The sequence below is a fragment of the Panicum virgatum genome, chromosome 3K (genome assembly GCF_016808335.1).
Source record: "Panicum virgatum strain AP13 chromosome 3K, P.virgatum_v5, whole genome shotgun sequence".
NCBI classification, from domain to species: domain Eukaryota; kingdom Viridiplantae; phylum Streptophyta; class Magnoliopsida; order Poales; family Poaceae; genus Panicum; species Panicum virgatum.
This window is the reverse complement of record NC_053138.1, coordinates 15,517,873-15,540,269: the sequence shown is the minus strand read 5'-3', so window position 1 is coordinate 15,540,269 and position 22,397 is coordinate 15,517,873. Positions and strand designations below refer to the sequence as shown.

The 22,397-nt window shown below is 46.2% G+C and overlaps 2 protein-coding genes across 2 annotated transcripts; one reads left to right on the top strand and one right to left on the bottom strand.

Annotated features, from left to right (window-relative positions):
• The first annotated feature begins 359 nt into the window (after positions 1-359).
• On the top strand, positions 360-4,162 carry LOC120700640 (WUSCHEL-related homeobox 12-like). The gene is made up of 4 exons (XM_039984888.1): positions 360-534; positions 717-1,790; positions 3,209-3,471; positions 4,073-4,162. The coding sequence occupies exons 1-4, from the start codon at positions 411-413 to the stop codon at positions 4,160-4,162; spliced, it is 1,551 nt and encodes a 516-aa protein (XP_039840822.1). The 5' UTR covers positions 360-410.
• A 15,237-nt stretch (positions 4,163-19,399) lies between these two features.
• Positions 19,400-20,200, bottom strand: LOC120700639 (ethylene-responsive transcription factor 15-like). Its single transcript, XM_039984887.1, has one exon. It carries the CDS (start codon positions 20,198-20,200, stop codon positions 19,400-19,402), a length of 801 nt encoding a protein of 266 aa, XP_039840821.1.
• Between the last annotated feature and the right edge of the window lie 2,197 nt (positions 20,201-22,397).

The window sequence follows — 22,397 nt, the reverse complement described above, 5'->3', positions numbered from 1 at the left end:
ATTTTAAATTATGGAACTAAACAAGGCCGCTTGCGCAATTCCAAGGGATCCAGCAAAACAAACGGAAGGAGGAGCTAGGCTGATAGTGTGCGTGGTGGCATTAACTGTGGTGTAGTGTAACTCTGCTGCACTGCACAACGGGGTAGTAGGTGAGGAAGCCATTTACAAGCAGCGGGGGGAGAACAGGAGAAGAGCCATAGCCAAATCCATAGGGTTCTTCGTCCTCCCCCAAACTGTTCCTCTACAGACTACAGGAGCAGCAACAGCTGGGGGCCCCCTCACCATCTCACCAGTCGCCGGCCAGCACCCATCGATCGATCACAAACCACCACAGCTGTCTCGCCGAAGGCAACACGAGGGAAGAAAGGGCCACCGGGATCCCGTCGATAAAGAGGGCAGATTGAAGCAGCATGGCGTCCTCCAACAGGCACTGGCCGAGCATGTACAGGTCCAGTCTCGCCTTCAACTTCCAGCAGCCGCAGCCTGACCTGAACAACGGCGGCGGCGGCGGCAAGTCCTCCTTGATGTCCTCTAGTATGTCTCTGATCTACATGTTGCGCCTCACCTGCATGTTACTGTTTCTTGCTGCTTGCTGATCACCATCAGGATACATACGTAGCTAGGGTTTGGTTTCGTGAAGGGTTGTGCGCGCTGAATTGAATCTGCCGGTTTTGCTTAAACGGATTCGTTTTAATTGATGTGTGCTTACTGCTCAGGATGCGAGGAGAGTGGAAGGAACCCGGAGCCGAGGCCGCGGTGGAACCCGCGGCCGGAGCAGATCAGGATCCTGGAGGGGATCTTCAACTCCGGCATGGTGAACCCGCCGCGCGACGAGATCCGCCGCATCCGCCTCCAGCTGCAGGAGTACGGGCCCGTCGGCGACGCCAACGTCTTCTACTGGTTCCAGAACCGCAAGTCCCGCAACAAGCACAAGCTCCGCGCCGCGGGGCAGCTGCTGCCGTCCGGCCGCGCCACCCTGGCGCGCGCGTGCGCGCCGCCGCCTGCGCCACCCGTGACGCCGCCGCGGCACCTGTTCGCTTCTTCCGTGGCGCCCACCTCCTCGTCGTCGTCGTCATCCGACCGGTCCTCCGGGTCGAGCAAGTCGGTGAGGCCGACCACCGTCGCTCTTCCGTCTCCCGCTGCGCCGGCGGCCGTCCAGCATGGCGTGCTGCCGGCGACGGCCATGGACCTGCTTTCGTCGACGCCGACGCTGGAGCCGGCTCTAGCGGCACGCCAACTCTACTATCACAGCCAGCTCATGGCTCCTGCCATGCCCCCGATGCCCGAGCTGATCGCCTCCCCCGAGCCTCTCTTCCTCCAGTGGCAGCAAGGCGGCCACTACCTGCCGGCCACCGAGCTCGGCGGCATCCTCGGCGGCGGCGCCCACACACACGAGCCGGCCGCGGTCATCCAACCGGCCATCTCACCCAGCGTGCTCTTGGGCCTCTGCAACGAAGCTCTAGGGCAAGATTGCGTCGACCTCAGCAGCTCCAAGGGCCTTGGCCATGGCCAGTACTGGAACACCACCACCTGTGGTTCCGATCTGAGCAGCAACAAGACCGACGCGGTGAGCGCCGTGATCAGGGACGACGAGAAGGCCAGGCTCGGGTTACTCCACCACGGCTTCGGCGCCGCCGCCGCCGGCGCCATTTCGGCGCCTCTCGCCACTCCTGCGCAGCAAGCTGCCGCGGATGCCGCCGGTACGGCCATGCTGCCTCCTCCAAGTCCTGCGCCGAGCACAAACGCTCCCGCTACTGCCACGACCGCCGTACTCACCGATCAGCTGCAAGGTACGCGATAGCTCGGACGGATCACGCAGCACGCTGCTTTATTCTTTGTCTCTTTCCCTTTTTCTGTTCGGTTTTCGCGAGCATTGTTCATGCAGAGCGCGTAAGCATGCGCATAGAAGGGTCTCCTCGTTCTGCCGTGTACCTCTGCTTGGCATGGCTGGGGCAAGCAGACATGCTACTTCGATGATAGGAATAATGCATGGGCATGGCTCCGATTTCTCTTGCAAAAATCACATCGGATGCCAACACATCATGCATGGTGTGTCGCAGGCAATGAGACAAGGTTAGGCATGCATGCATGCATGTAAGAATTCTCCTGTGCACGCACCGATCTTGTCACGCTGTTGACGCGTAGGGATCGACATTTCCGTGACAAGGATGCACAGGGGAGCTTGTCATCTTGTAACAATATGCAGTGCCCCATGGCTGTAGAGAGGTGATGGCGGCGAACGGCACGGCGAGCGTGTTAAAGACGGTCGAGTGAGCACGACGAGGACTTGGCACAGATGCTGTCAGATACGTCAGTGTCGTCAAGGCTCAAAGGGTAGACAGACTATTTATTTCAGAAACAAAGAGATTGTACGTGGGGTAAACTAATCTAACATCGATATGATGTTGAACTATGCAATAATGCAATGCTCCGAAACTCCGATATATTTCCTCTCACATAATAATATTGGAAAGCACCGTACCGTGCGTGCTGCCAGTCCTGGAGGTACATTACACACAGTACTAGACATAGAGAACGAAGTCACTAAACACATAGACACGGGACAGGAGAATATGCACGTTTTCATGGGAAAGAGCATACTCCTACTAGTTAGCATAGCATTGCATGGCCAAAGATTTTGGAACATAAGAATCCAAAAGAGGACTTTGTGGTATAACTGCATGCAGACATGCAGACTGATTAGCTGCAAAGATTGGACCTTTTTTGCATGACACGTACTAGTAGGAGTATGCGATTGGGGTGTGCGATTGGAGTGCTGCTCCACGTACTAGTACACTACAGGGTTTATGTGAAAAGACTAGGATTTTTTTTTGCGGGTAGAAAAGACTAGGATTTGATATGGGCCCTGAGCCCCTGAGACGTGAAATGAACCGTGGGGACGATCCAAATGCAGATCGACAACTTCAGTGAACAGTAGCAGACTTGGGTCTCGCTCGAGGTGCGCCCCTTGTATGGTCTTGTCGCGGTGCTTCTTTCAAGGGGGCGGTGAAAGATCGTGAGGCCTGTAAAATTTGCATTCGTACGTTTATTGAAAAGATTGAGAGTGATGCCTATCAAATCGTCTCCAGGGTTCTGCCGATCTGCAAGCAAACGATTGATTCATAGGGCATTCCTACGGGCCTAGGGCATTCCTCGCCAAAGCTTCCAAAAGCTGCAAGTTTGGCTTCAGCTGTTGATTTGTTTGCAGGGCTGCTGGATGCTGGACTCATCGGAGGGACGCCGCCGCTGCCGCTGCCGACGGCGACGGTGGTGGCCGTGGCCCGGGACGCCCTGACGTGCGCGGCCACGGCCACCGCGCAGTTCAGCGTCCCGGCGATGCGCCTGGACGTGAAGCTAGCGTTCGGCGAGGCGGCCGTGCTGGTGCGCCACACCGGCGAGCCGGTCCCCGTCGACGAGTCCGGCGTCACCGTGGAGCCGCTCCAGCAGGACACTCTCTACTACGTGCTGATGGTAACAACCTAGTGTGACCACAGATTTTGCTCATCATTAGCGTTTGTTAAAGAAGAAAATTGATCACTGTTGCTTCTCTCGAGCTAATCTGTAAAACACCATTCCCCATTTGTTTTGCAATCACAGGCGACTCACTGAATAAGCTGCAGCATGTCATCGAGTCAAAGAGACCGAAGAGTCAGATATATGTTGAAGTTGGCGGCATGGCATTGCCAGAGCAATGCACGCCTGCACTTGGGAGCCTTGATAGCTAGCTGCTCATCTGATCTGTATTTTCCTTGTGTGAATCAAGCTTCAATTACATTTCGCAATGTATTTTAAGTCAGGATCAAATGTGTTTGTTTTTAAATTTGATGCAATAAGCCAGCCCCAAGTCCTGGCGTAGCACTGAAATTAAATTTCTGAAGTTTTTATTTGTTTGTTTTGCGAAGTTCTTTCTTCGTTTGTTTTTGAACGGAGATAGGACTGGCATGGTCTGTGATGGGAGAGGCAGCAGATATGTGCCGGTCAGCAGGGGTTTGATGATAGGGGTTTCAGATATGTGCAGCGGCCTTTCCGTGGACTTGATGATCACGACTGCCTTGTGGCACTGTGGATGTAGGGAACATACGTTACGTGTGGGCAGGCCTCTACCGTGCGCAGCCTGCCTTGCTCGCTGACGCTCAGCTGCCTGGCCGGGCAGCAGGACTGATCGTATCGATCGATGGAGCTGCACTTCCGTTCCGGGCGTCGGCTGACCAACCGGACGGTTCTGCACCTGCTCTCTCTCTCTCTCGACCGAATCTTTTTTTTTTGAAGAAAACTCTCCAGACAGAATCAAAAGGGTAGGTTTGTCGTCAACAAAGTGGCAGACGTGCCAGCAGCAACAAAGTGGTAGTGGAAGGGACCCGAAGTAGAACCCCGGCAGGGATTGGATTTTGACGTCACCGATCTTAACGGTGATGCTTCTCTGCCTGTGTTTAGATGTCGGGAAAAGTGGGAGAAAAAGTCACATCGCACACTGTGCTACACTGTAGCACTTTTCATTTGTTTGTGGTAAATATTGTCCTACCATGACCTAACTAGACTCAAAAAATTCGTCTCGCAACGTACATTAAAACTATACAATTAGTTTTTTTATTTACCTACATTTAGTACTTCATGTATGGGTCATTTGCTATATTTAATGTTTCGATGTGATAGAGATATGATAAAAAATTTGGATTTTAGGGGGGTTTTGGGGCATCTAAACACATCCTCTGTGCCAAATAACATCTCCATTGATCTGCGGCAACAACAAGTTTTCTTTTCATCGAGATGTGCACGCGACGGTCAGGCCGACGATGAGGTGCTCGGATTTCATTCAACTCGGTGCTTGACCTGCGCTCACCGCTCAGCACTGTGCGTGCCTCGAGTCACCATGATTTCATCCAACTCGGTCTTTGACCTGCGCTGCGCTCACGGGCTGCGACACTGCGGCTGGAATACTATGCGTCACGTAGAAGGCTCACGACGCGGCCCACGGATAGCTCTTCCCGTGCCGCCCATCTCATCCGTCCCCGGTGGCTTGACGGCGCCGGATCCACCACCGCCATTCACTCCCACACTAAGAGCATCTCCAAGAGTTTACTATATTTTATTTAGCATATTTTTGTGTTTTGCCAACTTCTAAAAAGATATGCCAAGTAAAAAAAGAGTCTATCTCCAACAGTTTGGCATAATTCACATGCCAAATCCAGATCTAACTTACATCAGGAACCCTGAGAGAGAAACAAAATTATATTTATGTCCTTCCACCTCTTGAAAACTTAAATCAGGAACCCTTCTCTGTTATTTATTTTTTTTTTCACCCTCCCACCTGACTAGAAACCACGATGCCAACTGCGCGCCGCGTGCGTATATTTATTCGCTGGAGGCTGGTTTTTTCCAAGTTGCCAAAAAATGCCAAGTCTATTGCCAAACGGTTGGAGGAGTATTTTTAACGTTTTTGCCAAAAATCAAAGATGGCAACTCGATTTGCCAAACTGGTGGAGATGCTCTAACCCGGTGACTCCTCACTCCCCTCACAGGCCACGGCGGTTCGGCGACCCCACACTCTCCTGTTGCGGTCATCAGCCCACCGGTTATCCTCCATCAGCAGCAGCATGCGGTGTCCCGCCGCCTCGCCACTCCACTCCTAACCCGTTGCCACCGCCGTTCCTCCGCCGCCCCACGGACCTTCTAGAATTAGAAGACCAACCTGATCTAACCGTGGCGGCCGGGACGGGAGGGCGGAAGAAGAACAGTACCATTAGATCCACCTGCAATATTACCATATTTTCTTTTTTTTTGCGAGTGTGTATTACCATATTTTTTTTCTTCTGTAACAATTCAACACCCAGTCATATACGTGATCCTTAGAGCAAGTATTATGGGTGGGTAAAGAGCCAACGAGATCCTAGGTGGAGCAAGCAAGGATGAGGGGCCACACAAGCTTGCCGCACTACCCCGCTCCTCCGCACAATCATAAACCCTAAACCACATGAGTAGGGGCCTCCCTACGCACTCATGGGAGAAGGGGCCGTGTGGGGGAATTGGGGTGCCTCCCTACTCTAGAGACCTAAGTAGCGGTCATGTTGAAGATGATTTTTTGGCTCCCGGTAGGAATCCAAGTAGGGACCCTGCTGGAGTTGCTCTAAGAGAGAGCAGTGCAACATGTTTAAAATGTAGTAGTCTATCTATACACTAGTATATGCTAAAAGTTCATCTTGTTAGATGCCAAAGATCATAAAACAGAGTTTTAGTTGGTCAAATGGCCCACATTGACCGCATTGTTCGGCCTTTGCCTGCTTCTGCTGATAGGGTCAAATGACTCGGTATTCCAGTGTGTGGCTGACAATACCTATACGTCATCCCCTCCCAGCACTCAACATGCCATCGCCAATGAAGCCACGACCACACCAAGCACCAGCGGCAAGCCATGGAGCTACAGAGCCAGCAGCTCGCTTCCCCACCTAAAGCTCACCATGGGAGGCTATCCTGAGCTCGCGACGCCAACCAGAGCTTGATAGCTCATAACGGCGCCCCAGTTTCACTCGCCGTTTCGAGCTCGCCACACTGCCTTTGTGCCTTGCTTACCAGCCAAAGCTCGCTGCACTAAGCCTATGTCTTGACCGCCACTTACAACCACGAGCACGGATAAAATCCACTACTACAAAAAGGATCTTTGATCCTTTATATTTATCCCGGCTACTATTAGACCCGGGACAAATGTGGACATTAGTCCCGGTTCAATAGCTAGGGTCAGAGAAATAACTTTAGTCCCGGTTCATATCTCCATCCTAGATTTAGTACACGACTTTTAATCCCGGGTGGAGATATTCACCGGGATCAATAACATTTGTTCCCGGTCAGTGGTGGCACCCGGGACTAAAACCAATCTATTTGTCCTGGTTCAACCCACCCACCGGGACAAAACACTCTTCTCCATCTACTTTATCTTTCTCTCCTCTCGATATCTGCCAGTACCATACCATCCATTCATGGCTGCCTTATCCTCTTCACTCGTCTCTCCCTCTCATCCTCTTTTCTTCCTCTGTAGCTTGGGGATAAGGTCGATGCCGGCGAGAAGGGGCGCGGCCAGGCTGGGCGCCGGCCAGGAGCTGCGCGACCGGCCGAAGGTGCGGCGGCTCGGGCCGCAGTGAGTGCCGGCGAACTGCCGCAGCAAGTAGCGGCGCGGGCCATGGCGACCGGCGGCGGCTCGACCCCGCGGCATCCGCATCCGTCTTCGCAGCCAGCGAGTGACCGTCCCCGCTCCCAGCAAGAGGTCAGCCGCAAGTACCACTGCTTGCTCCTTCGCCCTCCCTTAATCTCCATGCCTGATTACCCTCGCAATATATTTTTAATTTGAGGATTGATGCTGGTTTAATTGTTGTAATTAAATGGAGAATTTCATGGCATTGTGAATTTGTGATTGATTGGGGAATTTGAGAAGGCTTGCTGTGTAGGGCAAGGACGAGGTAGAAGGAGAGGGCCGCCGGCAAAGCCGTTGAGTGGTGACGGTCCACTTTTTTTTATTTGTGAAAATTCTATTTGTCCCGGTTGGGAGTTTGACCCAGGACTAAAAACAATCTTTAGTCCCGGTTGCCAGACCCGGGACTAAAGACCCCTGGCTTTTGTCCCGGAGTGGGAATCCCGGTTGAGAAACTGGGATAAAAGAGGTTTCTCAACCCAGACTATTTAGCTGTTCTGTAGTAATGATAATTAAAGTTGTTAAATGGAGCAAAATTGCTTGTAGCTAAAGTAGCAGAGGAAATTGAATTTGTGTAGCTGCAACCTCGTCCACATGCTATAGCGCCGCATAGCCCACTATTTGCTACATTGTATTATATTAAAAAAAGTTGTAACGAACATGGCACCATTTATGCCATTTCGAGTGATTTTGGTGATCATATGACAACGCATTCAATGGGACTAACAAGTTTGTTAAGTGAATCTTTTTAGGTCCCAAAAATGTATTAAAAAGGGTTAACAAAGCAAAATATGAAGAAAGAATTCAAAGAAATGCTGAATTGGACGAGTTATGCAAAAATCAGTAGCACCAGTTCTTCCTATGACCCTGAACCGGACCTTCCGACAAGCATCGGTTTAACCGACACTTAAAACTTATTCAAATGAGATGGACTTTAGCATAATCTTGTAGAGAATTTCACAAGCTTTCCAAAGAGTACAAGATCATCGAAATCGGAGTTCCGAGTAAAAAGTTATGGTCAAAACACGGAGAAGCTGATTTCTGTGTGCCACCGGTTAAACCGATGCCTATCACCGGTTATTCCGATGCTCAAAATCTGGTCAAATGAGATGGACTTTAGCAGAATCTTGTAGAGAATTTCACAAGCTTTCCAAAGAGTACAAGATCATCCAAATCGGAGTTCGGAGTAAAAAGTTATGGCCAAAATACGAAGCACCTTAAAGCTGATTTATATAAGCACCGGAAATTCCGATGCTACAAAAAAGGGCATCGGTGCAATGCCCGTACTATTGTCCAGAGAGCATGTTTTTGACACCAGAAAGTTTATTTAGCACCGGAAGTTCCGATGCTACCATTTTTCAGCTGCAGAACTCGTCAGAAAGGCCCAACGGCTAGTTCAAACTATTAGTGACCGGAAGAATCGATGCCCAAGTACCGGAAGTTCCGATGACTACGCAGGAATGTGTCCAATGGCTCTAAACGGCTAGTTCAAGTTGGAGGCATATATATATGTGTTCCCCCGGTCATTTGAAGCTTGCTGGAGTTGCTGAACATCCCACACACACCCAAGAACATCTCCAAGCCATCCAAGAGCATAAAGATCAAATCCTTAGGTTTTAGCACTAGCTTTGTAAAGTGTGAGTGCTAGATTAGCTCTTGAGTGAGTGAACAAGTAAGGTTGAGATCCTTGTGGCTGGTTCTAGAGTGAACCACACTTGTATTACGGTGCGCTGGCCCCTTGAAGCAATTGGTGGCTCACCGGCAAGTCAACGACCCTCCGGCTTGGTGTGGAGCGGCGTCGACGACATTGTGCGGGGGACGGAGACCCCTCCTTCGTGGGCAATCTCCCTTAGTGAAGATCGGGATCAAGATGACCGTGATTGTGTTCACGGAAGAGATTTGATTGCCGGGAAGCGATACTCTTCGTGAGTGCTTCAACAACGTGGACGTAGGGGCGACTTTGTGGCAATCCGAACCACGGGATAAATCCTCGTGTCGAGAGTTCGCTTCCTCTCATCTCTCCATTTAACCTTCCGCATTTCATATTGCAACTTGTGTGCCTTTACTTTCTTAGTGTAGTATCTTGTTAGGATTGGTTATAGGTTGCTAAACTCTTTTGGGATGAGGGTTTCACACTAATGTGAACCGTAGTTGCACATCTAGATAGCTTGATCTAGTTTAAGTTTTGTGCAAACTAGTTGGAGCCATCGGTTAAGGTTTTAATAGTGCCTAATTCACCCCTCCCCCTCTTAGGCTAGAGCACCCGATCGCTTTCAAAAGTCCTAAGATGTATCATATTGTGAGGTAAATGGGGTGATTCCATTGGAGATGAAATCTGTTCACACCGTTTTTTGACACGTGTCAAGGAAGGTGATTCTTGTGAAGGGAAGATGACCGATTTGGAAGAAACCAAAAAATACACAGGGTTGGAATCGGCCGATGGAGCCCGTCCGATGGGCCAGAGGAATATTCTGCGAAGATGTTGATCCACCAGCTCTGGTGCTCGGCCGATGGAAAGTTGCCGATGAAGTCATGGAAGGAGAGGAGGATCCGGACTCTACGAAAATCTTGATGATTCGATTGTATTATTTTAAGTACTTTATCTTTTAGATAGTCTTTTCTTTAGGGTTAAGTAATGTTTGCCGTAATCGGTTAGGACTTGATAGCGCTAGGCTATATATATATCAGTTGTAAGGGACCGGAAAAACTTGATACACATCCAATACAACAAATTTTACAATTTTTTTGCACTTTTTCGGCGACTTCGCATTTTCTCTTCTTTTTTGATGAGTTCTTTCAAGTTGATCAATGACGCCTTATATTCGAGCGACTTGATTTGCTGGTGAGTTTTTGTTTTACCGAGTATATTTGAGCTTTAGCTACCAGGTGCATCGCTGTGGTTTCGTTCAAATCTATTCAAAAGTTATCGAGTTCATCTAGGCTTTGACTTCCGGGCGCATCGCTGTCGTTTCGTCTAGATTTATTCACCAATTATCGATATCGGCTAGATTTGTAGGTTTTTCTATGTTTTTTGGCCATTATCACATCTAAAAATATACTAGATCGGCTTTAGGTTTTGGAGTAACACTTTTATTATCTCAAGAGCCGGTTTAGATCTGTTCAAAGCCGGTTTTATCGTTTAGTGTATCGGCTGATCCTGCCAATACGTTTAGTAAATTATAGCCAATACTAGGAAGTATTGCCTTTACTGCAAAAAATATGTGAAAGCCGATTCGCAAGTTGGATGCATCGGTTGTAATATGGCCGACACGATATGAGTCGCCCTTAGAGTAATAAATCACAGAGACAGAGTTTCTGGAAATAGATCATGTGTTTGCAATTTCTGGAGATTACAATACATGGAGTGCCTTTACAGTAATCCTAGAGCTTCTCGGATTACTTTTATCGCACGCAGGCGAATTTGATCAATGTTTGCAATCACTTGATTATTATCCACCGATGAGTTGATATGCTTGACGAGCGTATTTCTGCTTGTCTTCTTAGAGTTTGGTGATGGCTGGTGGAATCTGAGAAAGATTGTGATCTGTGATGTCTATTGCTTGGTTTACCCGATTAAGTTCTTGAAGAAGACGATCACGTTCAGCTTCCAATTTAGCTTTGTTCCTTAAGATGCTAGCCCGGGTGGAACTTGATTTCACCAACGACCGATTCTGCTAAAACTTTGAAGTTGTCCCTCTGTTTGATGATTTCTTCCTGATGACGACGATCGACGAGTTGTTTTTGAGCCTTGTTGAATTGTGCGCGGTGGCCCTCGATGAAAGCTGCAGGAGTTAATGCATCTTCGATTACTTCTGGGAGTTTACCCTCCAGTTCTTCCAAGATGGCGCAGATCGGCTGTGCATTCTTGATCAGTTGGCCGATGTCTTGATTCAGAAATTGGAGGTATTCTTGGAGTTTGGCCTTGATTTCATTTGATAATACAGGTGAATCGGCCGATGACGTTTCTTCTCCTTCTTCCTGAGAAGTAGCTCCGATTTGGAAGGAGAATAGACCGTTGTCCGGGGACTCCTGTGCCTGAAAAGAAGATAAAGTTAAGATGGCCGATGGAAACAAAAGAGTAATGGGATCGGCCAACAGAACGAATAGTTGTTTACCTGCTTCAGGCGTATTTCTTCTAGATTAAAACCAGCAGGGACGAGGGGTTGCGATGAAGAGCTCGGGATTGCAGTGTTTGGCTGGCCAAGTAATTCAGATAGTGCATGGTCGGCAAGCTGAAGGATGATTGTCAGAAATATACAGAATATGTTCATGAGTGAGTTCTGAAATCATACCTGTATCAATGGAGAGTCTGCCCTGGATTTCCTGGGAGTTGGAGGCGAATGTTGTATCTGATGAAACCAAAAGAAAATAATACCAGATTCAAAATCGTGAAAAGATTTAGATACTTACTGAGTAAACAGAATCATACCTGAATGATGGGTGATGGAGGAGGAGGTGTTTTCCGAGGATTTTCTTCTTCTTTAGATTCGTGTTCAGGGGTATCTTGATTGTGAGACGGAAATATGATCAGCATTCAAATAAAATGGAGTCATAAATGATTCAAGTTTTCTTACCTTCTGAAGAAGAAGGAAGATTGACTGGAACATCTGTTTAAAGTGCTGTTGCTGCTGAAGATTGGTCTGGAGATTTCTTTTTCTTACGGGTTGTTACCTTAGTGTAAGATACCTCGCATTTTCTCCCAGTGGCCACATCTGTCAGAGTTGGGGCACTTTAGCCGATATTTGGCTTATCGGCTGGCAAGGTGTAGTTGATCGGCTGTCCACTCCTGCTGATTGTTGGAGGATTCCGATCATTATCCTGCAAAGAGTAAAAATCAAAGGCTGCAAGTGAAAGATGTTAAGATGTTTTGAGAGGTAATTTGAATTGTACCTCATTCTCGCCTGATTGGTAATTGTTGTCCAGGGCCATGCAATATAGATTGGCCGATTTGCAGAAGATATGCTCTTGCCATTCAGACCACCATTGGATGAAAGGGGTAGCAGCAAAAGGTACAATCTGCCAATCAGCTAAGAGTGTCATGTCTATATCAGGCTCCAGATCTTTCAGCCAACTGTAAGAGAGAGAGCTATTGAGAGCTTCTCTGAATTGGACTTTGCCGACAAAGAAAAGAGAGGGTGGCACTTGGCCAAATCCTAATTGCTTGGCTACCACTGATGGATTATAGAATTCATAACTGTGGATATCTTTACCAGTTGTGAAGTTAACTGGCAGAACTCTTGGGGAGATTATTTCCTTCATTATTTTGGTGGCTTCTGCATCAGTTTTCCATGAGTCAAACTGAAACTAGAAGGGATTTTCATACATAACTTTTTCATCCTGATATGCAAACCAGATAGTAGAGATTTCTAGAAACCCATTGTAGAAGGATTTGAAAAAGTCAGTAATGCCAAGGGTCTTAAGATCATTGGCAATCATGATAACTGCTTCACTAAACGATGTGCATCGGCGAGTGACGGTTTCTTCTTCTTCAGAGAAGTTTTCTGATGAGAATTCTATCTCTGACAATTCAACTGTCATAGTTTTGTGCATGTACATATACAGCCACAACTGAATGAACCATCAAGGGCCTCCCAAGTTGGTGATCGGTTGGCTCTTTCTGAGTCTAGATGATACCTGATGAAGCAGGTGGTAAACTGACCCTAGAAGATATTTGCCGAGAGGGACAGGAATGCCAGTAGCCAGAGTTACTGCCAGCTTAAGATTAGTATTTGTTGGACCAACTGTTTTGCCACAGAAGATGACTTTCTCAAGCCACATGTTGAGAAAGGCGGTATGCTCTCTGTCAGATACTGATCCGGTCTTCATATTCTTGCCGATATATCCTTTCCATCCGCCGATGTTTTTTGTTTCAATCTTGAAAGATGCTTTTTCTAGCAAACGAAAAGGTCTATCGGGAGCGTTGATATTCAGGCCAGTGAGCATCACAACATCTATCAGGGTAGGTATCATTGGCCCATGGTTAAACATGAACGCGTTAACAGCGTCAGACCAGAAATAAGAGGCTGATATGAGCATCGGCTCATTTCTAACCGTTTTCGATAAAGATAAGTTCAGACATTGGTTGATATCATACTGTTCCCAATTGGTTCTCTGAGAATTGGCCATCCTACGAAACCAATTTCTCCACCCAGGAGTGACACTCGGCCAAGACCTAAAGGCCCGAGACCAATCTAGATTCATATCGGAGGACTTCAGGGGGATTCTATTTTCTAGATTAATTATGTTGGTCGGATCTGGGTTTCCCATAGGGCCTAAATAGATCATGCTGGGTTGGTTCTCTAGCGGAATAATCTTATTGCCCCTAAGATTCTGGAAGAAAAGGACGGAGATAAGATGATGCGACTGAAGAAATTAAAAGGGGAATGAAAAGCAAATGCTGTGGGTGAAGAAAGGAGACGTACCTCTAGAACCTCAGAGATGGACGCCATTGCCAGGAGAGTGATTCTTGAACTTGGGTCCTTGAAACCCTAGGAGGCTGTGATGGCGGCGGCAAGTCAGATGTGTTCTTGAGTAAGGGAGGAGGCAGAGGTGCTACAGAAAATGTGCCAGCGGAAGGGAAGACGGAGATATTTATAACCTTTGCTCGAGGGCAAAATGGGGATTCGATACACCGTCTGATTGGGAGATTTAGATAAATTTGAACGTTGGCAGTAATGATTAACAGTAATTTTGGAGCAACAGATCTATTACTCCGAAACTGGGGGGCATGTGTTGACACTGTTTTTTGACACGTGTCAAGGAAGGTGATTTTTGTGAAGGGAAGATGGCCGATTTGAAAGAAACCAAAAGATACACATGGTTGGAATCGGCCGATAGAGCCCGTCCGATGGGGTCAGAGGAATATTTTGCGAAGATGCTGATCCGCCAGCTCTGGTGCTCGGCCGATGGAAAGTTGCCGATGAAGTCAAGGAAGGAGAGGAGGATCCGGACTCTACGAAAATCTTGATGATTCGGTTGTAATATTTGAAGTAGTTTATCTTTTAGATAGTCTTTTCTTTAGGGTTAAGTAATGTTTGCCGTAATCGGCTAGGACTTGATAGCGCTAGGCTATATATATCAGTTGTAAAGGACCGGAAAAACGATACACATCCAATACAACAAATTTTACAATTCCTTTGCACTTTTTCGGCGACTTCGCCTTTTCTCTTCTTTTTCGACGAATTTTTTTCAAGTTGATCAAGGACGCCTCACATTCGAGTGACTTGATTTGCTGGTGAGTTTTCGTTTTACCGAGTATATTTGAGCTTTAGCTACCGGGCGCATCGCTGTGGCTTCGTTCAAATCTATTCATCTAGGCTTTGACTTCCGTGCGCATCGCTGTCGTCTCGTCTAGATTTATTCACCAATTATCGATATCGGCTAGATTTGTAGGTTTTCCTATATTTTTTGGCCATTATCACATCTAAAAACATACTAGATCGGCTTTAGGTTTTGGAGTAACACTTTTGTTATCTCAAGGGCCGGTTTTGATCTGTTTTAGCTTCAAATCATCTGAGTTACACATTCGTAACCTAGATCTTGTCATACATACACGATTGGGTGTTCAAAGCCGGTTTTGTCATTTAGTATATCGGCTGATCCTGCTGATACGTTTGTTTACTACGCGCTTGCATTTAATATCTTTTTGTCGTCTATAGTATCGGCAAAGCTTGCCGATACGCCCATCTGAGAGATATTCGGAATCCCAGCTGATACGCTCTCGAATTTGACTTTGTTTTCTCCCTTGTCAATTTCAGGTCAAATTGACTGGCACGCTTGGTTGACTTTTCCGTGCTTGGTGAACACTTGCCCTCGGATTCCAGTGTGTTGATTTTTACGTCAACAAAATTACATTAGAAAGAAATTAATGGCCAATGTTATGCCTAATAGAAGGGTGGATCCGACGTGAGGGCGGGGGGCTCAAGCCCCCCTACCCCAGGAACTCCATGGAAAAAAGAGGAGAGGAGGAGGGAGAAGAAGAGAAAAGAGGAGAGAGAAGAAGAAAAAAGGGGGCTCGAGGAAGGAGAAGGAAGATGAGTCCCCAAAGTGCAAATTCTGGATCGGATCTACCACTGGGTGGTACTTCCTTGAGAACACACTGCTTCACTTAAGCTACTTGACTATGCATAGTACAAATTGACAGATGCATGTCATGGACACAGATTAGATCTGAACTAAAGATACAATAAGGCATGGTAGATCTGCAACCATATACGGAATATGATCAACAACTCAGAAGAAATACATAATACGCACGTCTCATATGATGACTTATCACTGACGATTCCAGCTCACAAGTTTCTTCAGAAACTCCATAACTTGAAAGAAAAAAAGAGCTAAGTATGACATGCAACACAAGTTACAAATATATGTGCATATGGATTAGAGAAATCACGAGAAGAAGGCCCTGATCGTTCTGCTGGCCTCCGAAATGAGAATCCAAATTCCGTTCTTTCTTTCGCGGAGAACCTAAATTACAAAGATATATTAGGGAAATTATATAAAATATCATTGAATGACATATATTGCTAAGAGATGAAATCACATTAGAAAGAAATCAATGACCACTACTACAAAACATAGATATTGTAACACACTCTTGTAACACATTCATCGGTGCGTTACAAAGAAGAATCTAAGGAACAGAAAATTTTATGTTATAGCAAACACCGTAACACATAGCTCTTGTTCTATAAAATTGTGTTACAAACAACTAAAATAATAACCCAAAATTAATGTTACACCTAAAATGTTACAAAGTGATAATATTTTGTAACACATACAAATAATATGTTTTACTAAAGTGTTACAAAGTAACATATTATTTTTGTTGTGATTGAATGATGATAGTTTAATCATAAAGTTTCATATCTTTGTGTCCTATTTTTTATTTCAAAATTAATAATTGTTGAACAAAAATAATATTAGTATTGGCAAAAATAATTCTACAGAGAAGAGCTGAACCTAAGATATGTTGTAGGCAATTCCTCCAGCTATTCATATTTTTTATTAGTAGAGATTAACTTCCATATATTGATACTTTTTTATTTAAAGTTAATAAAAAGATATTGTTCAAGTTTTTAAAATAAACAAAGTAACCGTAAAAATATTTATTTATTCAATGGCATTAATGTTGTGACACATGTGTTATGTTTATCGAAACTTTAATACTATGAGCAGCACAAACTTTACCGAAGGCACAATAGGCATCACATTATGGAAAAAGGGTAACTATTTGTAAATTACTTCAAAAGGATAAACAATACAATATTGTGGCTAAGTAACTATATGCAATGCTTAATTACAACAGAAAGATTAACACATGTTGTTTATACAAAACAAACCATCATGTTCTTCTATTATGTTTATGTGAAAGACACTATTTCTATATAAGATGAAATATTTATGATGCAAGTATAAGCTAGAGAGAAGTGCTGAACTCCACAGATAAAAATATCATGATCACTAAGCTAACATATGCAACATGTAAGTTGGCTTGTTGAAAAATAAGTGTCAGTTTGCAAGTTTATAGTGGGATACAAGGAAACTAAAAAAATTATACGACTTGTTGGATGAGAAAAAATGTTTATATAAAAATTTTAGGTCTCGACAAGATCTACAATATTGTAGTTTAAAATTATTTCATTTGAAGTCACTTAGGTTGTCCAAATATTCGTCATCAACATTGCAAAGAATAGTTAAAAGAAAAACCTCTATTGATTTTGACAAGAAACACATTGCAGTGGGATAGTAAGAGAGGCAATGAGCAAAAAGGAGGTTGTAAGTTCCAATCCTAGGTATGGCAAGTGGATAAAGATTTGTATCTTTTTATAGTTGTCTACTATGTAGAGTAGTAACACTTTTTTAGATATAACTGAACACATGTATTGTGTTACAATATATCAAGTAGTAACATTTTTTTTTGATGTAAAGGAACACATGTCTTGTGTTACTATATATCAAATAGTAACACTTTTCTGGATATAAAGAAACACATGTCTTGTATTACAATAGAGCAGACAGTAGCAACATCAACAATAGGAACACTAATAAACATGTGTTACTAGAAACCTAACCTAGTAACACATTTATTAAGCTATAGTAACATAAGTTGGTGTTACTAAAGCTATATTCTCTAATCTCTAGTAATGTTACGTCTAATAGGGGCAGATCCATCGTGGGGCCAAGGGGGGCTCAAGCCCCCCTACCCCCTAAGTTCATGGAGAGTTGCGATTTTCCTGAAATTGCAGATCTTGATTCAACAAGTTCGGCTCGAAATTCAAAAATAAAATCGAGAACTGGTGCCTTGTTTCTTGTTCTTAGTGTTGAACTATGTAATCGTTTGAGGCAAGTAGCAGGCTTAGAACTGCATCGTGTGTAATCCTTGCAAGCTTTCACTCCGTGTCAGCGGCAGCCGGACGTTCTTTCCCTTAGTCTAAATAAAATGAATTGAATTACTATGGATATGTATAGTACATCAGTTAAATGGAGGAACCAATAAATCCATATATATACTAGCTCCCTACATTGTCAAATCTGCTATACTCTCCGGCCAGATAGAGTTAGTAGCCGGCCACATCCACCGGCCGGCAATGCTTATGGGGACACTTGTCATGGGTCGACTCGAATTATTTAGTATTAGGTACAAATGGATACAAATTCTCAGCGAGAGAGAAAGTTTGGGGGAAGGACAGAAGAGAAGTAACCGAGGAGGAAGAAGCGGGTTCAGAGGTATGTTCTTTCCTCCTCCTCCCGTTACAGGCTGGGTCATATAACCTGCCGATACATGGCACGCAGGCCGGATAACTAGCCCATGGGCCAAGTGCCGAAGCCCACTTGCTGTTGTCAACTCCGGAGCTCACTCCTCTTGGTCCCTGAGTCCCTGACAACACTGCGTGCTGTGCAACACGGATCGGTGGCTGCCGCGCCGGACAACCCGCGGCCTGCAGCCGGTAACCGTCAACATTTGTCAGATCACTTGTGTTCCTCAGCTTCATTCTCCTCTCCTATATGGCTATATCATCATGTTGACTAGTGCAGTTTTAGCGGCGTATTCTTAATTACACATGCGTACGTGCGGGTGCATGTGCACGACCGGCTGACCTTCCGTTCGTGTGGTCGCCATTGGTTCCTTGAGCCGTGCGCCCATGGCCATGTGCCTTCACGCTTGCTGCGCACCCTTCGTGCATCATGCACACGCCCACGTACGTATTCCAGCATCGCGGCTCAGCTCAGACTTCAGACCACCACCATCCGTGGAAGTATATGATCTACGGAATTAATCAAGCAATCCCCCATCCGACTCCGGTGATCTGAAAACCCAATGGTTAAAATATTGGAAAAAATTCAGTTTATACATTGGATAAAAATTTGATTTTCAACATTCAACTACAAAATCGGATAACGGAGACCATCTAATTATTAAAACCGGATAAATTTGACCTTTAACTGATTTTACATATGGTTTTGGATTTTTTTCAAAATAAAATTCTGGTTAAATCTAAAAAAATCAAAACTAATTCGTTTTAAGTCAAAAGAAATATGAAACAAGTACCATTTTTTCTAAAATGTATACTACATATTGTCATTCTATTTAAATCTTATTTATTTTAAATAAGTAGAATAATGCCAATTGACATGTTACATTTTTGAAAATGATGGACCCGTTTCATATTTTTCAATTTAAAATAAAGTACTTCTGATTCTTTTAGTATAAACTTGAATATTTTATATTTTCAGAATATAAATAATCGGTTTACACCTAAAGAGCTAAATTTGTCCGATTTTAACAGTTGGATGACCTTCTAGTTTTGAATAAGCTCAAATGTACGTTTAACGTGAATGAATAAAAGGAAATGATCGGATGGTTTGCATATATGGTTGTACACAAATGTATAGAAATAGTGGTATTGGAGAGCATTCCTCGTGCATGAAAGATCATGTGAACACTCTGTAGCAATCTAAATGAAAATTATGTGCATAATATTATCAATTCATCAGCAACTTAATCGCCTATTAATGGTTGGCTACACACAATTATGACTAGTCGAACTTTGAGCTATATACAAATTAATTACTGCTAGTGCTAGAGATTACCATTTGCAAACACTCTGTAGCATTTTAGCTAGCCTTCTCTTTTCATGAACCCACAAACCTATCTTGTAAATACCCCTCCCCCTTGGAGATCCCTAATAATTAGTGTACTTGATCGCATCCTCCCTACAAAGGTGCGAACAAGTAGTCCCAGTACTCGCCACCGATGTCTTCGAATTCGATCACTGCCCCTGGATCACTCATGGAACGCTCTTGCACCGCCATCGATGTCCCTTGATCTTTCTTCCCGCAAGCGAACGACACCAGGGTCTGGTCGTCGCAACCACCAGTTGACGACACGCTCCCATGGCTTCTTGGATCAGCAGCATTGCTGCCTCTCCTCCTCCGCCGGCGCAGCACCCGGCTCGCTTCCACGCCGCCGTTCCCGGCCAGCTCGCGCTGCACCACGTCGAGCGGGAAGTTGAGGTGTGCGCGGGGCCCGCGCATGCGCAGCGCCGCCTTGTCGTAGGCCAGCGCGGCCTCCTCGGCGGTCGTGAACGTGCCCAGCCACACCCGCGCGCCTTTCCTCCGCGTGTCGCGGATCTCGGCAGCGAACTTGCCCCACGGCCGCCGGCGCACGCCCCTGTAGCTCCTGCACGCCACCGCCTTGGAGCTGCCCCGGCGGTCGTGCCGGTCTTCCTGGCTCGCCGCCGGCGAGGCGACGAGTAGCTCGCCGGAGGCGTCCGACGTGAGCGCCGTGCCGCTGAGGAGGAGCTCGTCCCACTCCTCGGCTCCCATGGAGATCCACCTCCCCAGGCTCGGCAGCCTCTGCAGGATGGCCTCCGGTTTCTCTTCGCCGACCTCCGACGACGCGGCCGTCGACGACGCCGGGGTAGCGGACTCTGTCATGATGGTAGCCCACACGTTCTCCAGGATGTTGGCTGCCTCGTTGTTGGGCTGATGAGAACCTGGTGCTCCAATCGCCATGGCTAGCTGCGTTGTAGAGAATTGATCTGAATTTTTCTTGTGAAGATTGGAACCGTTGGATCGCACTGGGGTATATATCTGCCCAGGAACAGGTGGTGTCATGGCTGACACGGGCTGGCAGTTGGGGTTTTCTGGCAAACGAAGTCAGTGTAGCTCATTCGTCAAGGGAGCTCGCGAAATGAGAGGGAAACTTAGCTGGCATGCAAACTTGACGAGTGAAGAACTTAATTTTGTGCAAGATCTCTGCAGAAATTCAGGGACGTTCCAGTGCATGGTATCTTGCGGCGGTTGATATTTTATTCTCTTGCAGGGTTTGACTAAAATCATGGACGCCATGTAATGCATAGGTCAGCTGCAATGTTTCAGAGTTCAGACTTTTTTTTTGTTGAATTCGAGTCCAGACTTTCAGGTACTAGCGTCCGTAGTTTTCTACGTACTGACGTCGTAATTCAGACGGCATTCTTGTTGGTTAATATTGTTTCAGTATTCAAAATGTATGAATACTTGTGGAGTGGTAGTCCTATTTTATGAAAAGAAAAACTCTGAATTTATTCATTTATGAAACTCGACGAATTTTAGAGTTCTGTTGAGTTGGAATTTATGTTCCTGGTGCACTGTTTTACTGGACGTCTTGTGCTACATTGTTTATGGGTCATCTGAACTTCTGAAGATTTTTCTTTTTTCTTTTTTTTTTTGCCTCAAACAGGCATGTCAGCGGCAATAATTTTAGTGCCTTGTTGGCGGTCATGTATATTACCAGGCAATTAGCCTTGGCATACCGCATACAACATGCTCATCGGTTCTCCAAAAGAATAAAAGCTAACATCTCGGCCATCGAGGCCGGAGCACACAACATCGTCTCCCCTTTCTGGCCAATTCCCTTGGCGAGTAAGGAAATCTGCTCATGATTGGGTCATCTCCCCTCCTCCCCTGACCTCAGTCGCCATCTTCACAAGCCATGCACATGCATGTTCTGGTCTATCATTGCACACAGATCGTTCAGATACAGCAGCTTGTTCCTATCATTGCGTCGCACCGATCTGTGGGTCTTATCTTTGAACGCGCCCTGCCCGGTATTTATTTAAATATATAAACCCACAAATCCTTACCTGACAAGTCAGCTGAGCTGGCGAAATCACCACTCAACCTGGACAGACAAATCTCAAATCTGGAGCACATATGCATGCACATTTCTTTTTGCTATCTTCAGAGTTCAGAGCCACACGGATGCAGGTCGCTTAATTCTGCGTTCTGACGACCAATGCAAGCTGCTGATTAACTAGTTTATCCCCCAGCTTGGTCTGCAAGCTAGGTTGGCAGTTTCATCGGGCCTCGAGTTGGATGCACTTCATTGAAGCCGGAAGCGAGCGGTGTTCGTGCTCGGATCGACGGTTGGAAAGCCCGAGCCCCTGGCTTTCTGGAGGAGGTCGCGTGGGCAGTTGGCTCGGACGCCGCGCCGGAGCAGAGATGTCAAGACGCGTCCGGGCGCAGGGACTGGCCGCGATGACCTTGGTGCGCGTCCTGATCATGGCCGTTGCGCGGTGGGCAGGCAGATCGCTTTGGGAGGTTGCGGTGGAATGTTTGCGATCCCTGTCCCTCAACTTGTGCAAGACGCAGGATGATCAGTGTGCTGGGGAATTCGGTGTGGACTTGTACTATACTAAGCCTCCACTTGATGCCGAGTTGGGGATCTCGGATTTGACGGATGACACAGGTGTGTACTTGTGTGATCCACTCGCTGTGTTGATTTGGTCGCCGCTTGTGTCCAGCCTGTCCAAATGGAGCTGGATTGTTCAGACAGCCGAGATGAGTTAACGAGATGCATCATGCATGCAGAATTGCAGATAATGACGCCGTCTGAATACAAAGTACTGTACTACTCAGTAATTCCTACAGTAGTCTTGACTGAGATGTGACCCTACGTTTCATGCTCATGTTTTAACATTGAACTAAGCATCATGCCCCCAACAGCTACATGCGCTTGCACGGTTTTAGTCTTCTGTTTTTTTAAGAACGAAGTTACGTACTCGTGGCATTCTACATTCTACACGGGCTCGATTCAGCTCATGATCTCCCAGCCCACCTATATTTTGCACGAAAGCCCAGCACACGCGCTCACCGGCTCAGAAAAATTGCGGGGCCCAGCCCAGCCCAGCCCAACTCCCAACTACTTCATCTGCCTGGCCTAGTCATCACT